The sequence below is a fragment of the Rhea americana genome, unplaced genomic scaffold (assembly GCF_003343005.1).
Source record: "Rhea americana isolate MKP2758 unplaced genomic scaffold, rheAme1 scaffold_7, whole genome shotgun sequence".
Lineage (NCBI taxonomy): Eukaryota > Metazoa > Chordata > Aves > Rheiformes > Rheidae > Rhea > Rhea americana.
Genome location: NW_028186867.1, coordinates 8,085,957 through 8,102,383, shown reverse-complemented (window position 1 = coordinate 8,102,383; position 16,427 = coordinate 8,085,957). Strand labels below are relative to the sequence as shown.

General features: G+C 38.1%; 1 protein-coding gene across 4 annotated transcripts; it reads left to right on the top strand.

Annotated features, from left to right (window-relative positions):
• Window positions 1–3,189: 3,189 nt before the first annotated feature.
• NIPA2 (NIPA magnesium transporter 2) lies at window positions 3,190–16,158 on the top strand. Of its 4 annotated transcripts, none has more exons than XM_085321531.1 (8): window positions 3,190–3,463; window positions 5,925–5,981; window positions 10,389–10,444; window positions 10,962–11,185; window positions 12,625–12,681; window positions 13,437–13,527; window positions 14,098–14,258; window positions 15,180–16,158. In XM_085321531.1, the coding sequence occupies exons 4-8, from the start codon at window positions 11,047–11,049 to the stop codon at window positions 15,815–15,817; spliced, it is 1,086 nt and encodes a 361-aa protein (XP_085177657.1). In that variant the 5' UTR covers window positions 3,190–3,463; window positions 5,925–5,981; window positions 10,389–10,444; window positions 10,962–11,046; the 3' UTR covers window positions 15,818–16,158. The 4 variants fall into 4 exon arrangements, with proteins under 4 accessions (XP_085177657.1, XP_085177658.1, XP_085177660.1 ...); XM_085321532.1 differs by having other exon boundaries at window positions 10,386–10,444; XM_085321534.1 differs by lacking the exon at window positions 5,925–5,981.
• Window positions 16,159–16,427: the final 269 nt, after the last annotated feature.

Here is a 16,427-nt window from a genome sequence, read left to right as displayed (position 1 = left end):
CATGACTTGAGGATTTTTTTTTCTTTTCAGTGGCAGAATTCATGATCAAGAAGTATGTTTCAGGCTTTATACTTAAGTGGATACATCAGTGCTACTGCAGGCCAAAGTTAAAAGTTGTTTTTAAACAAGTAAATTAGCTCCTCACTAACAAAATGTTTTATGCAGTGAAAAACACTGGTGTGGATTCTTTAACRTGTGTATCTAGCTGCAATTTTATTTTCAGAGGTGACAGTGATACTACTGCAATGTACAAAGATGGAAAGACTAGAAAACAAGAGAGGTTTTCCTGTCTACATGCAGACTCTCTGAATTATTTGAATAGGAATTAGGACTATGTATTTTAGGAATGCATCTTTTGCAGGAAAATTCAACTTTGTTCTGTTCTTGTGCAGCTCTGGAGTTAGACTTCTAAAGCAGCATTGTGCTAAAAGGAAGTGTATGCCATCTGCACTAGTGTTATCACTGGTAGAGTGTGACATAAGCACAAACCGACCCTAAGGATAAGTATTTCACTCATACAGTTCATAGAGCAACAGTGCTAAAAAGATCAAAATCTGATAGTGCCATTTCCTCTCTCTTTCTTACCAAAGGAAAAGTCCTGTTGATTTTTTTGAGGCTTCTGTGTTCCAAGAGCTGCCCAGTCATAAGCAGTCCCTTGTAGAGGGGATCAGAAGAGTTGTATTATGTGACAATGAAACTGTTCTATGAACGGACTCAAGAGACCAAGATTTGTTGTTAGGCTCAGCCCTCCTCACTAAATGCAGCAGGGATGTGACCTCCAAAGACCTTGTGCAGCTTTTGGCTTCCACAGTCAAGTTTCTGCCACGTACAGACTTCACTGAATTTAACATGCCTTGTGGGTTGCTTTAAAACTCTATCAGATTATAGCATTCTGCCACGGGACTGTGTACTAGAGCAGCTTTGGGTAGGTGGCTTATGGTGGTTTTCATTGCAATCCCTTCACCATGTATATGGAGTTGAAAATTATTGCACAAGAGTCAGCCAGTGTGCAATGCAAACTAGAATATCTGCTAATGTTCCCTGAAGTTGTGTGGGTGCCATTTTTGCTCTTTGTACTTCTTAAACTTTATGAGATGTTTATAAAAATAATAGATGAATGGAACCATGAAAAAAATTCTGCCCAGAGCCTTGCAAAAATATCTACCCTAGCAGACCTTTCTTGTGAAATACAGTGAGCACAAAGGTAGACTGTTTTGCTGACTGAGTTATATTAGAAGAACAGATTAGGCTAGATAAGTTACTATCATTATTATACTTGGAGGTTTGCTAAAATATCCAGATAATTCTGAAAGCATCTCTGCAATACTGCATTCTGTTATGAATTACTCAAGAGAGATTTTGAATGTTGCTGTTACAGAGCACAACCTCTGCTTTGAAATAGAGGTAGAGTGATCTGTGATGAGTTGTAAGCACTTTAATACTTGCATGATTTTGTGTGAACAGATCAGAAAATGTTAAGCAGAACTAGTTGAGAGAACATGAACACAGAGATTGACAACTCGTGACGGAATTCTTTAAGTTTGTAATACTTAAAGGAGTTCAGTTAATAGTTTAAGATATTTATTCTTTGTTTCCTTCAGTGTTCTCTTAAGTTGATTGAGTCTTTTTTAAAGGGAGGAAAGTAAGAAAGGAAGCATAAGTTTACTTTAGGCGTTATTATTGTTTCAACACAGTTATACGTGTGTACGTTTTCAACATTTGTCATGATCATACCCTTAAACTTTGAACTTAGATATGGGTACTCCAGTGCATACGGTACTGTTTTAGCTGGTACAGTTAGTTTTTAAATTCATTTTAAAGCTGCATTAACGAATCCTTTTCACTAGGTGTTAAACTTTTTCAAAGACTTTAAAGGTTTTGTATCTTGCAAAACACATATACACAGTAGGAGGCTGGCATTTTACTTGGGTARTAACTGCATATTACTTAGTTTATATGAATATATTAAACTGTTTCACAAGTGCAAATTTCATGTCATGACTACCAGATTAGTCTTCAACTGGGTAATAGAATCTTGGTTTTGGGAATAAAGTAGGCCTGAAATTTATCTGTTTGCTCTGGCTGACCTATATATAACAGGGAATACGTGATAGAGTGAGGGACTATTCTGGTTCAGTTAATGAGAAGGAATTCAACGCATAGTGTTTTCAGGAGTAGCCGTTTTATGGGGATGCTATGAGGGAAAGCCAAGATCACTTCTCCATTCTTGATGCCAAGTTGAACTAAAATGAAGCAGCCACTTCCGAAGACCATGGCTTGTCCAACAGGAAACATGAGACAGGAAAGAAACACAAGTAGAAACTCTTGTCAGTAAATAGGTAATAAAACAGAATCCAGTTGTATTTGAAAAGGTAAAGTCGCATCTTCTTTGTGGAGCTATCACATGTATTTTGGGAGTGTAGGTTATCTACACCTAACATTGCAAAGCAGCTTTGGAAAGTGTATTTAAATAGTTCCAAAGAAGCGGAAGAGCCCTCTGAGTCTTAAGCTTGCCACTTGTTTACAATTGCGTGCATCAAAGAGCCTTCATCATAAGCTGAGTAGAAATACTTGTATCTAACTACATACATTAATTGTACTTCGTGTGTGATTACTTTGGTTTTGGTTGTGGAGCATGGATTGAGTGTGGAATATGAGTGTTTAGAAGTGGTGCGATTTACTAAAGAATGTAAGAAATGTCTTTTTTCTCCCTTTATTCTGTGTGGTTTCAAAGTTTAGATGTTTTTCAAGCTTCAAGTTACTCGAGCTTCGAGTAGGAACTAGTAGTATTTTTGAACAATTCACAACTGTGGGGAAGGAAATTAGCTGTGTGAGCACTCAGATTAGAAAGTGTGAAACAGTTTAAAAAAATGAAAGGGATCCCCCGAGGAAAAGGCAGAAACCGTCTCAGAAAGGGCTGGTGTTAAATTCCTCCGCCGCCTGGGGGCGAGGCGAGGGCCGGGACGGCCCCGGTGCGGAGGCGCGCGGGGCAGCGAGCAGCCCCGGCCGTTGGCGGAGGGCGGTTGGGGAGCGGCAGGTGCGGCGAGCCTCGCCTCGGAGCCGGCGGCGGTGACGTCACGGGGACCGCGCCGCGCACGACTGCCCGCCGGCGACATGACAGGAAGGGGTTACCCGCCCCGGGGGGGAGTCACGTGGTGGGAGGCGGGTGGAGCGCCGCGCCGCGCCCCTTCCGGCGGGCGCTGCCGGAATCGCCGCGGCGGAGCGGACGGGTCGGGGCCCGCGGCCGGCTCTCGCCTCTCGCTGCCGTTCGCCGCCTCCTCCGCCGCGGCCAGTCCCCCCCTTCTCCCTCCCCTCATGGCGGCGGAGCGCGCGGGCGCCGGCCCCTCCCACCGCCCGCTCCGGCCTCCCCCCCCTCCCTCTCCTCCTCTTTGTCCGCGTGCGGCGGCGGCGGCGGCGGCCGCGGAGCCCTTCCCGGCGGGGATGTGAGGAGCGGCGACCGCAGGTAACCGGGCAGGGGAGAGAGGGGGGAGGGCGGCTCGTGCCGGGCTCGGTGAGGGGAGGGCGGCGGCGTATCCGGCCGGCCGGCCCCTCAGAGGGCGGGGTGAGGCGGAGCGGGCAGCCGTTGGGGAGGGGGTTGAACCGTTGGGTGGAGGGCGGTGCCTGCGGGCGCGCGGCAGGTCCCTGCGCCCACGTGCCCCGCCCCCCCCCCCCCCCCCAAGCGCCCGGCAGCAGCGCCTCACCGGGTGGCTTATTGCCCCCCCCACACACACACACACATCCCCCTGGCATTCCCGGTGCTGTCCTAGGGATCCCCCGGCTGCCGCCCCCGCGCCATGTCCGGGGACGCTTTGCGTGGGTGAGGAGAGAGTAGGCCGGGGCGAGCCGTGTTTCGGTTTCCTCGTGGGGCCAGGTTTCCCTAGAGCGGATGATGGCGATCACGGGTGGCTGTCACGGCTACGTGAGCTGAACCTGGCTACTGCGGCCCAAGGAGCCTTCTGCAGTGTTGGTTTCTACTTAGTGGGGAGTTGGTCTGTTTTTGGCTCTGGAGACCGTGATAATGATAATAATTTAAAAAACTATGGATGTTTGTTAGACTCTCTAGCCAGCACAGAATTAGAAAGTTACAGTGTGCTAGTGGTACCGAAACTGTTGAGTCTTCCTACTTCTTAGTGGAGCATTCGTGTTGTTACCAGGTGCTTAACCAGCATGTCATGGGTTTGCTCCAGGACTGGGTTTAGCTGCAAATTGAAGTTTGTGCAGTTTGGTTCTAGATCAACAGAACTTCAGAATCTTGGTTGTGTTTTAACTTGAAGCAGGGGGGAAAAAATGATTCTACCTCTGGGTTTTAGTTCAGAGTAATGTTTTGTTTCATTTTCCTACTGTGAAGATACAGATTGGGTCTGACACTTTAGTCCCTGATTTCCTCACTTTCTTTCCTTTGATGTTCTTCATTTTCCTGCAGTCATTTTAACACTATTTGAAATTAAAACATAATGGAAGTTATCCCACGTCTTTCTCAATGCCTCATTGTATGTAGCTTTTTCCTAAAAGGGAACAGTTCACTGGTAGGACATTATTATGTAAATTTTGATTTGTATTTTCATGCTTAGAATTAAGCATTGTACTGGTTCTGTTTTCATTAAAAGTTACAAATTCTTCTCAAGATAAAGTTCTAGCAAAGAAAAAGCAGATTTTAACATTATAGGCCATGTCAAAGGAAAAACTGCAGCTAAAGTCCAGATTTGGCTTTTAATTTACTAAGTTATCTTACATTTGAAATTGCCCATCTTAAATTCTAAAGGTAAAATTTTAGTGAACCTGTGCTGGTGACTCATCCAAGTAAGAAATGAAAAGAATAAGCAGTACAAAAATTTTCTAGTATAAAATTGTTCTTATTTTCTCCCAGTATCTCTAAATAGAATGCTTGTTGTTTTTGCTTTATTAATGGAAATCTGCTATGTAGAAGTAAGTTTCTCCACTGTTAAAGTAAAATTCTGCAAGTAGGCAACTTTTAAAATGTTTATGTATTTTTTACTTTCTGAGTACTTGTGCTAGTGCCTCTTAAAATACAACAAATTCTGAAGATGCCTATCTATATAAATATAATTTAACAGTTTAACTTGCCTATGTAGTATGTAAATAATTTGTTCAACTTTGCACGCTCATTCAACCTTGTTGACAAAGCTGGAAAAATATATCTGCATTTGAGCAGACTTAAGGTGCAAAGTAGGTACTCTTTCCTGAATAATTTATACGGAATCTTGGGATGCTGTATGTGTGCATCTCAGTCTCTTAAAGATGCATGTGTTTGTTTTGAATAAGCATTTCTTTTGACTTAATACTATGTTGTACCTGTTCTTTTAGTTTTCTATCTTTGTGTTTAAAAAAATGTAAAAAGTTCATGAGTGAGTAGAACACAGTTGAGGAAAAAGACTTGGATTGAAAAATTGGCTGTTTGGGGGGATTTTAGTAGTCTTAATGAATATCTGTTCATTCTTCTTTTTTTTTTTTATAGGAGTTCTGTATATAAGTATTTAAAAACTCACAATACTAAACCCAATAATTAGAACCTTATAGCTTTTGTAATAAAAATGCCTCAACACTTAAGTTACAGAACAAAATTGAAAGGATTGGAATAGTATTTCACTTCCACTTCAGTGTACTACCTTTTGAAGAACAACTTGGATCTCAAGTTCCTTTCTTTGATAAGTGAAAAGCAAAATGCATGAAATAACTGTAAGATTTATGGTGAGACATCTCTAAGGAAGATCAAATTTAAAAATAATGCTAATTTGTCATTCAGATGTTTTAAAAACAGAAATCCTTTTCCCTTTTAAGGTGTAGATGAGACAGTACAGTCTTGTGTTTGTCTTGCATGAAAATGAGATTAACTTGAAATTACGGACTTTTTTTTCACTGAATTATTAAAATGCCAATTAATATTATTTTAACTTAAATTTTAGAAACTTCACATTGAATTTTTTAAGAAGCAAATGCCTCTGGATTTCAGAACAGAATTGGTATGTATAAAGATTCTTCCAAAGGTTCATAATTGAACAATGAATTGCATTTTGTTGTCAGGGAGTGTTTTTGTTTCCTGTAGTTGTATTCTTGTAGAGGGAAACAAGGGAGCAAGTAATAGTCAATGTAAGTTTGTTAAAAATCAATTTGGTGGTTCAACCTACTTTTCTTCTATGGAAAGCTTATGGATAGGAAGACATTAAATAAATGCTCTAATTCAAGGTTAGAAACCTAAAACTTAATAAGCAGAATTGAAAATAAAATACTGTAGAACTGTGCAAAAGATGCTGGATGGTTGTATCTGGAATAGCTTATTACTAATTTCTTGTCAAAACAGACATTTATTTGAAAATTCTTGCATTGAGTAATGTCTAAATCTTGTGCTGTTTTATATTAGTGATCTGAATGAAAAGGCAAAGAAATACTTAATTTATGGATGAGCAGGAAAGGATTGCCAGTGTGTAAAAGGCAACATATTCAGATGAACTGGAGACTGTTCTGAAAAAATAGATGCTGTCATAAAGAATAAATAAAAATTATTGTATCTAGGCAGGAATGATTGCCTATATGAATGCAGCTTGGCAAAAAGTAGTTTTGTAGGAAAGAATTTAGATGTTATACTAATCTACAAGTTAAAGATTATCAAYAGTAGATTACTGCCAGGAAGGGCAAAATACCACCCATCTGGATTTATATAAAAAGAGGTATAGTCTCTTGCTGTATTGCAGAAGCAACAAGAACTCAGCTAACATATGGTATACAGTTTGGGGTATTGTACTCCATAAAAAGTGAGGGCTGTTGGGAAGGGACCCAGAGGAGCGCTCAGCAGGAGGCCCAAAATCCCTATCTTGCAAAATAAAATAAGATGTTGGTGCAAAGATGGAGGGAGTTGTATCTTCTTCAAATCCAGTGTGGACAACAGCAGGCTTCAGCAGTCAAAGTGAAGATCTAGATTAAATAATGAGTTTATAACAGTATCAAAACAGTGAGGCATGTCTGGGATGATGTTTGTGACATTTCTACATGTCTGAATTGTCTGTAACAAAGAGGAGCAGTGAATGATGCTGCACTTGAGCAATGGGTTGAAGTAAATGGCCTCTGAAGATTCCTTCTAGCTCAGTGACTTCATCCCATTCACACTTAAGATCAATGTTTAGATGACAAAATGCGTAATTCTAACATTTAAATAGTTTAGCATATATTTAGATTATTTCTGGAAGGAAAAATTGTTTATTTATTCAGAGAGCTGGTGACCAGGTAGCCTAAGTTAGAATACTTCCTCATATTACTTTTACTACCTGTAATTGTTGCTGTTGAACAATGGGATTCGCTTGGAACACGTTTTCTTTGACTGATAACTCCCTCACATTATAACACATTATTTCATATTGGCATTTTAGTGTTTCTGAATATTTAAAGTGCTTATTTTATAGAATAAATATTTAACATCTTTTGAGCTCTGTGTGTGTATGTTTTCTGCTTTTTGGGAGAGGAGGAGTTTGAGCAGAGAAAGTGTTTCATTGGTATTTTAGATTAGACAGGTTGTTTCTKGTCTGCAGCTTTATTTGCCATTTGTGATGCTCCTCATTATATCTTAAAAGTAAACTTTGTGGTTGGTCTGAACGATTTGATGTCCCAGAAGTCCCCTCAAAAGATTTTTCTCCTTCATTTCTCCCTGCCAGCTAACCCTCAGATTCGGTACCTTTCCCATGTTGTTCTTACCTTCTGAGAGTTATGACTCATAGCAGTAGATGATCCACAGGCAGTTTGTAAATAGATGATTCTTCAAGGCATTATAATTGCTATTCCTTGTGCAGGTAGGAAATCTTATCCCTTCATGTCTTTGAAGTCAGAGTGGTAAGCTAGTATTCCTTCATGAAACTGCTGCTAGTCTTGTATGGATGAAATATTCTGTGTGTTAAATCAGCTGTGAACTTGATTAAAGAACCTTTGCAAAACTATACCAAATACAACTGGAGCCACTGCCAACTTTGTTTTCCTCTTAAATCTTCTAGCTTCTCTCTTGTGTACAACTTAGTGGTGGCCCTGGTTGTTGGAATATGACAGCTTTGATGTCCTGAAGCTGAAACTAGAGAGGAATATATATTCCAGAAACTGCTCATTTAATCTCTTTTCCAAAGAAAGGAAAACGACATTTTCTCTAGATGATACTTGTGAAGACACACTAGTTGCTCCTCTTTTGCTAAATCTTAGGATTTTAATTAAAATACATATCTTCCCCTGAAGTGTAGAACTTCATGTGCCTGCTATTGCTTTATTGCTTTGACTTTGCAGCTGTACATGTCCATTCCACACATGCAGAATTTATCTGCTCTGTATGCAAAGTGAACCAGATCTCATCAGAGAGGAACTGGGTTCACTGTGACTGTGCTACACAAATGGTCACCAGATGTAGACCTCTGTATAAACAGAAATAYGGCAATCCAGCCCAAGCAGAAATTGGACTGACCATATCCAGGATGAGGAGAAAAATATTGAACCTGGAAAGTACAGCTAGCAGTATTTTTTTTTTTGTCAAAAAAGTGTGCCAAATTTGAGAATTGTTTACAAGATTTAACAAAGCGGTTGACAGAGAATCAAAAAATCTATGGGATTTGCAGGAAAGTAAAACTATCAGTTTTGAAGTGGACCATCTTTAGGGTGTTTTAAGTCTAACTTCACAAGATTGCCTTCTGTCTGTTAGTTTGCAAGTTTTTCTCATTCTTTTGCAATCAAATTCTTCTTCTCTAAAGGAAAGCAGCTTGTGCTTCCTGCCTCGTCTCTTAAATGCAGTGGATGATGTCAGGACAGGAATAACTTACGCTCTTTACTTCTGACAGAAATCTTTTTGAGTAGGCAAAGCTAGGCAAGCCAAGGGGAAAGAAAAAGAAAAAGTGATTTTGTCAGTATGGCAAGTTTTCGCTTTAGTAAAAAGCTACACCAGTAATAATACTCTTATTTAGTGTTAWAACTAGAGTTTTTGTATCATACAAGAATCTGTGTGTAGTTTTTAAAAAGCAGTCACTAGAAAATGAAAGCAGACCCTTACAGGTAATTGGTATTTCACTTTTGTCTTATTTCTTACAAAATAAGATATTAAAACTTACTATTCAAAGATAAAGGAAAGAGGATTTCAGATGTTCATGAACTGTTGACCTTACAGTATTTTAAATAATGCTGTGTTGAGTGCTTATCAGATGGGACTATTCTGTTCTCTTTCACAACTTAACTGGATGCAAGTCAGACTTTGTTCAGTTTTAGTGTGTTTACTGACCTGTAGTTCTCCACCAGGTTTTCCTGGGGGTATACTAGATTAATCAAAGTTGGAAGCAAGAACAGATAGGAAAGGGTAGTACAGAGAGAAGACAGCTTTTGAAGAAACAGATGCAGGAACTGGTAAAATCGTGTTGCAGTCTGCCAAGCAAGTTYGCTGTTCCAAGTCTTAGACTCCCTGTGGTATGTCCCTCTCATTGGCAGGGAAGGGCATGCTTAATATTACAATGTCTTGATGCTGCCAACATACTCCTGCTTGGGGAAGCTACTGCTGTATCTCAACCTAAGAACTTCGGAAATCAGATTCTAATAAGCACTGAAATGGAATGTTTATTTCCCCCCCTTTTTTTTGCCCGTTGCTTCTTTCAAATCAAAAGCTTGTTAATGTCAGTTGCATCACACGCCACACTTCTGTGTATCTGAAAAATAATTGCTTAAGGAAATAAATGCCAGTTTCAGTATCTCTGTGATTTGAGTTCCTGGAAAATAAAATTTGTTTTGTTAATAGGTGTTTTCTCTCTTTAGAACAGTTCTCTATACTGCTATATTTATCAATTGTCTTAAAGTCAAAGCCTAAAAATAGTTTTAATTTCCTGTCACATTGTGGAGAGATTAATCACTTTGAAAATAAATGTTTTGAGTTGATCTTTCAGTTTAAAGACAATTCATAGAGATATATAGAGAGATAAATTCAAAATCATAAACGTTAGATGAAATATGAGACTATCTGCTTGTAGCATGTTTCAGGAGAAAAGATACACTGGTGTAAATTTTCTTGTCAAGTTAGGGGTCAAGAATCAAAAACTTTGTTCTAAAAATAGATGACTTTCTGCTCGGTTGTTGTTGAAGGTCCCACAAAACTAAATTTGGAATCTTAGCAATCCTAGTGAAAGCTTTTCAACAGTAAACTCATAACTGCTACTGGAGCTGTAATTGAAAAGATGTTTCATACAGAGTTTTGAAATTTGTTGTAAAATACATCAACAGATGGGGTTTTTTTTCCTTGATTCCAGGTTTTGCTTTGATTAATGAGAGGATAACTGCCTGTGCATATATCTCAAGCTTGTTTATGTGAGGCAAGCTACCCTATGATTAAGCACCTATTCTAACCTCTTTCATTTTTTTTCTAGCAGGTTTATATGGAAGATGCTGTGGTTTTCCTCAAACTCGGTTATAAACTAATTTCAGTGTAAGTAATTGATCAGTGTCAATATGCAGGATATAGAACTGAGTATATAGAAAATAGAGAAATAGACCACATGCTTAAAAGTTGTAATCTTTTTCAAACRTGTTCATGTTTGGGATTTCAGTTTTAGTATAATAATGAGTCATACGCCGTTTTATGAGTTCAGACTTGTTAGCCACTCATCCTTACTTCAAAGATTGCTGAGAATTTTTGGTTTGGGTTTTTTTGGTTTTTTTTTTTTTTTTTTTTTTTTTTTNTTTCTTAGGAAGCAATATAAATGTTTTCATATCCATTTTAAGACAACTTTATAGGAATAACTGATAAGCAGATACATAGAGCTTTCTGGGTTTTGTTTGTTTGTTTGTTTTGGGTTTTTTTGTTTTTTTTTTTTTGTTTTGTTTTTTTTAACCTCTCTAAAAGCATGGGCTGTCTGCATTAGAGTCATACATGATAAGCTGTTTTTTCCTATAGAGAATACATATTTCTACCAGCTTAATTATGATCTCTGTATTTTGCTCAGGTTTTGGTGTTGCATCATTTTGTATTGAGTAACAGAAGTTCTGCTGTTCACTGATCCATGTGATGGTCTTTAGTAGTTTTACGAGATGAGCCAAACTCGTGGAAGATATGACTTCTATATTGGTCTGGTGTTGGCTATGAGTTCCAGCATTTTCATTGGAGGAAGTTTCATCCTGAAGAAGAAGGGCCTCCTCCGGTTAGCTAGGAAAGGCTCCATGAGAGCAGGTAAATACATGTTCAAGAAACTTGCTACTGTTTAAGCTTTACTGTTTAGCAGATTACTAAATTTCTCATCTTGCTTTGGCCTTTTTTGTTGGTTACAGGCATCTGAAACCTAGAACATACAGCTGATGTGTTTTTCTTCTGGAGTCAGATACATCTAACTCTGTGTGATGCATATTATTTACTTTGCATTTTATGCCTTCTGAGAATATTTGTTGAACTACTTGTTTTTATGTCAATTAACTGTGAATTGTATTTGCAAATTGAACTTGGAACTAGGAATCTCTTACCTACCTCTCTGTACTCCTGAAAGAATAATTTTAAATGATGTAACTACGTTTGAGCATCAGAGCATTGCTTCAGGCAACTAAAAATCATGTATAGAACTAATTGCTTCTGAAAAGTCTGTAAAGTGGAGTTGCTGAAGAGTTTTAGAATAAGCCAGGAATGGCGTTTGGTTTCAGTGATGGGTTAATACTTTAGTAAAGCAGAAAAATCCATTTTAGTGGACTGCTGTGTACAACTCTAGCTTTATTTTGTTGAACTGCATTTAATAATATTTAATATCTTTTAGTCAATGCCATTTGAGGAACTGATTTTCATCCCTTTGCCAATGTAGTTGATTCAACCAGTAAAACACCGACTAGCACTATTTATTTTATTTTATATTTTTTCCCCTATAGCTGACTGTATTTGGTAGATGAGATGCATGCTTTAAGTATGTAGTAAAAAGGTATTTGGAGTTCTGTGTACCACAGAGATAAAACTAGTATAAGGTCTGCAAGATTTTATAAGCCACTAACTCCTCTACTCTCTCCGAATATATGCAAGAGAAAGGAATGAATATACACTAGGTCAGAACTGCAGAAGAATATTGAGTTGGGAACAGGATGCTCCTGGTAGCATATGAGAATGGTTACAGTATCCTTAGATCATTCAGAAGGCTGAATCTGAATATTCTGAATTCAGTACCTCTCATCTCTGCTTCTGAAAGATAGTTTTGAATGGGATACAGAATTCTTCCTCCCTGTTTCAGAGGAGGAAAGTGTCACTACACTGCACATGTTTGTACACATAATAAGCCCTGTAAGTCAAGCATCATTTCCAGAAAATGGTTCTCTTAAGAAACATGTAATTTAGACTTTGCTATTGCTAAAGTGAAAGAATTCTCTTTTAGGGTAAAGCTGATATGATTACCAGTGCCACTTCCAATAAAAACGAAATAAGTAGTTTTCAGAATAGGTTGTTGGAGACCTCTGCACATCTGATTGATTGAAGATTGATGTCAACTCCTCCCACTATAGATGCTAAGTATCAAACCACTGCCCATCTTTTTCAGGACATAACATCATCAAAACAGTTTTTGTAGTCTATCAGTAACGGTGCTCAGTGTTTACTTATCTGTGTTTTAAGAAGAGCAATAAACATTCTTTCAATTTTAGGTCAAGGTGGCCATGCATACCTTAAAGAGTGGTTGTGGTGGGCTGGACTTCTATCAAGTAAGAATCAAAAATATAATTTGCATTATATATTTAAAAAAAAAAAAGAATGTGCCATAGCTGGCAGCAGTGGCTACAAGAAAGGAGCAAGATAACGTTGCTGTGTGCTATAGAATTCCTGTCTGGTTATTTGATGGATGCAACCCTAATGATTTTAAAAACTTTCTCTCACATCAGAAGCTCTTTCATTAACTTTTTTTTTTTTCTCATGTTGGGCAGTGGAACTAGACAGGTTTCTTGTTTCACTTGCACTAGCATATGCATTCTACTGTCTTAACACAGAAGTGTTTAGATAAACAAGTTTCTTTATAAGGAAGTATATTGTGGGATGATGTTTTATTTTATGAAGGTCTTTTCTCTTCCCCCATTCCCCCTCCCCCCCTACTGAAGCTCTGGACTGACTGGTCATATTCATGTAACTATGTGTACTGTAGGCTGCTAGTGCAGATTTTCTCCATTCAAAAGTTAAAATACCCTGTGTTAGCAGACTGGGGAGCTGCGACATACACACCAAATTAAAGCATCTCTTCTAATTTGGCTGAATGCGTTTTAGTATTTGTTGTCCCCTAACCTCTTTTTGTTTTATAAAATACATTAATGGAGGTTTTGTGTTCTCCTTATACTGTTAGCTGAACACCATAGTTAGAATTTTCCTTTGTTCCCTACCACACATTTGTGTCTGCAGGAACACTTGCTGTGATTCACAGGTTTGTTACGTAAGACAGCCTAACTTTATTATTATTGTTACTCTGCAGTGGGAGCTGGCGAAGTAGCTAACTTTGCTGCCTATGCTTTTGCACCAGCTACATTAGTGACTCCTTTAGGAGCTCTCAGTGTTCTTGTAAGGTAAGAAACTTAGATACAGTTTGTTCTTCTCTATGAATAAAGAATGCTTATGAATATCGGGAGTAACTTTGAATCTCTCCAAATATGAAGTGAGGTAATGCTTCAGAATGGTTCTAGCAATGCATCTCCACCTCAACCTGTGAAAATTTCTGCATTTTGAAAACATGTTATATTACAGAAGGATAATATTTTCATTCCTAATTAAAGGTTTTAAAGATCATTTTAATTAGTTTCTAAATACATAAAGTGTGTAATATTTTCCATGCAATGTGTGAGGAGGTAGCGTAAGAAAAAAATTGCTTGGGGAGATGCCAGATATTAATAAGTAGTTCTCTCCATAGTGAGTATCTTGAGGCAGAAAATCAACTGTGTAGTTATTTTAAGTATATGCTTAATCAATCAGTGGATTTACCATAACTGATTTATGGACATTACTAATTTTCCAGCTCCCTGAAAGCTGCACATGGGAGTATACAAGAGATCTGTGCAGTCAAAATAACCTGCAAGATGATAAGCAAAGTAATGAAATAGTACTAATTCCATGCTTGTTTTTTTTCCCCACTTTCTTAGTGCCATTCTGTCATCCTACTTTTTAAATGAAAAACTTAATTTACATGGAAAAATAGGGTGTTTGCTGAGTATTCTGGGATCAACTGTGATGGTGATTCATGCTCCACAAGAGGAGGAAGTAGAAACTTTGAATGAAATGTCCCACAAATTAGGTGATCCAGGTAAGAAAAATGTTGGTTTTATCTCTTAAGTAGTTAATACAGGAAAACTTGTATGCTTAATTTTCTCTAAACAGTCCATAATTTCTCTATTATAGTTTCGTTACCAGTGCTTTCAAGTTCAGGAAGATACGTCAATGTCTGCTTTATGTTACCAAAATGGAGTAGAGATTTGAGTTCTGTGACAAATTCCATAGGGAACTTTGCATGATGACAGTGAACTTTTCTGGCTTTGAACAAGGTGTCTTGATATGACCCCAAGATGATGGTATCCAGCTATGCTGCTGCATTTGTTTAAAAATAAAATTTTTATAAATTTTAATTGAAATGTCAGTCTCTGTAAGCCCTCTTAAAATGAGTAAGTTTCTGTGATAGATATCTCTGCCAAGAAGCATTCTGTGAGACTATTTGCTATGCTTAGGTGGAAGATGAGGCACTCACAAATACACACCTACAAACTGCTTTATATGCAAAGACTATTGCAATTTTAAACGCACAGAACGGTCTAGCCCAGAGATTAGAAAACCTGATCTTTCTTAAGGGATGACGTGATTATTGGAAATCAGTGATGAATGCAGCAGCCTGCCAAAATTCCGCCAAAATACTTTTAAAGAGCATTCAGGCACAAGCCCTGTATAGCAGCCTCTATGCTTCACTGAGCCTGTGTGTAAGGGAACATAACAATCTAACTTTCTAGTTGTAATCTAACTTTCTAGTTGTCGTGGAATGGTAATGTAACATACATGAGTTTCATTCATACTTTAACTAAAAATTACTTCAACTTCGATATTGGAGTAATAAAAAGCATCACTGAGCTTTTCTGCTTGTTGAGTCAATCAGTCATGTGCTTAATATGTGCTTTCTTGGTACCTCTCAAAAGCTTCTGATCATATATGTAAATAACAATCTTTTTCCCAACTGCAGGTTTTGTGGTCTTCGCAACCCTTGTTGTCATTGTGTCTTTAATTCTAATATTTGTGGTGGGACCTCGTCATGGACAGACCAACATTCTTGTGTACATAACAATTTGCTCTGTAATTGGAGCATTATCAGTCTCCTGTGTAAAAGGTTTGGGCATTGCTATAAAGGAACTTTTTGCAGGAAAACCAGTACTGAAACATCCCTTGTCATGGATTCTGCTGCTAAGCCTTATTGTCTGTGTGAGCACGCAGATCAACTATTTAAATAGGGCTCTGGATATATTCAACACTTCAATAGTGACTCCGATATATTACGTGTTCTTTACAACATCTGTTTTAACTTGTTCTGCTATCCTTTTCAAGGAGTGGCAACACATGGCGGCTGATGATATTATTGGCACCTTCAGTGGCTTTCTCACTATTATTGTGGGGATCTTTTTATTGCATGCCTTTAAAGATGTTAGTTTCACCCTAGCAAATTTGCCCGTCTCTTTACGGAAAGATGATAGAGCAGCAAATGGTACTTTGCTGAGCACATATGACTGCTTTAATCATGATGAAGAAAGTTCTACCTGTGTAGGTGAAATACAATCCACTGAAAGTCTCTCTGCCAGGAGAAATGGAAGTCTGTCAGCCTTCTGAAAATATCTACATGTTAATTAAGAAAAGAACAATTCTGTAACTCTGGAATTTTTTTCTGCTGTGAAATGTCTGAGCTTGTCTAGAAACTGATGTACTTTTTAACAGTATGTGTAGACAATCGTTAATTTTTAAGTTTGATTAGTTTGGACCAAGAACACTGGTGGGATTTTAATTTGCCTTATTTTTACTTTAAAAATACTAAAATGACCTCAGACCACAGTTGGTTTTGTTGCTTAAGTTATGTGTAAATACTGTCATTTCATTCTTCTGTTTTAAAGATGTATTGCACTAATAACTATTTTATCAAAAATAAATTGCTTTATTTCTGCATTGGTGGTAAACATTGCAGTGAACCTGAATCCTTTTGACTTTATACCTGAATGAATAGTGATTGCAAACATACTAAACCAGGAGCTATATTAAGTATTCTTGTCCCAATTTGTGAAAGAGGAAAGCAAAAAACTGCAGTCAAGCGAGAATAATGTTCCTTTGAATGTACTGCTGGACTGAAGCTGTATGTTTAAAAATGCAGGATTTACAGTACATTCCCCCCCCCCAAAAAAAAAAAAAAAAAAAGTAGTTGGGTGGGAACAACAGCAAGACAGGAGCT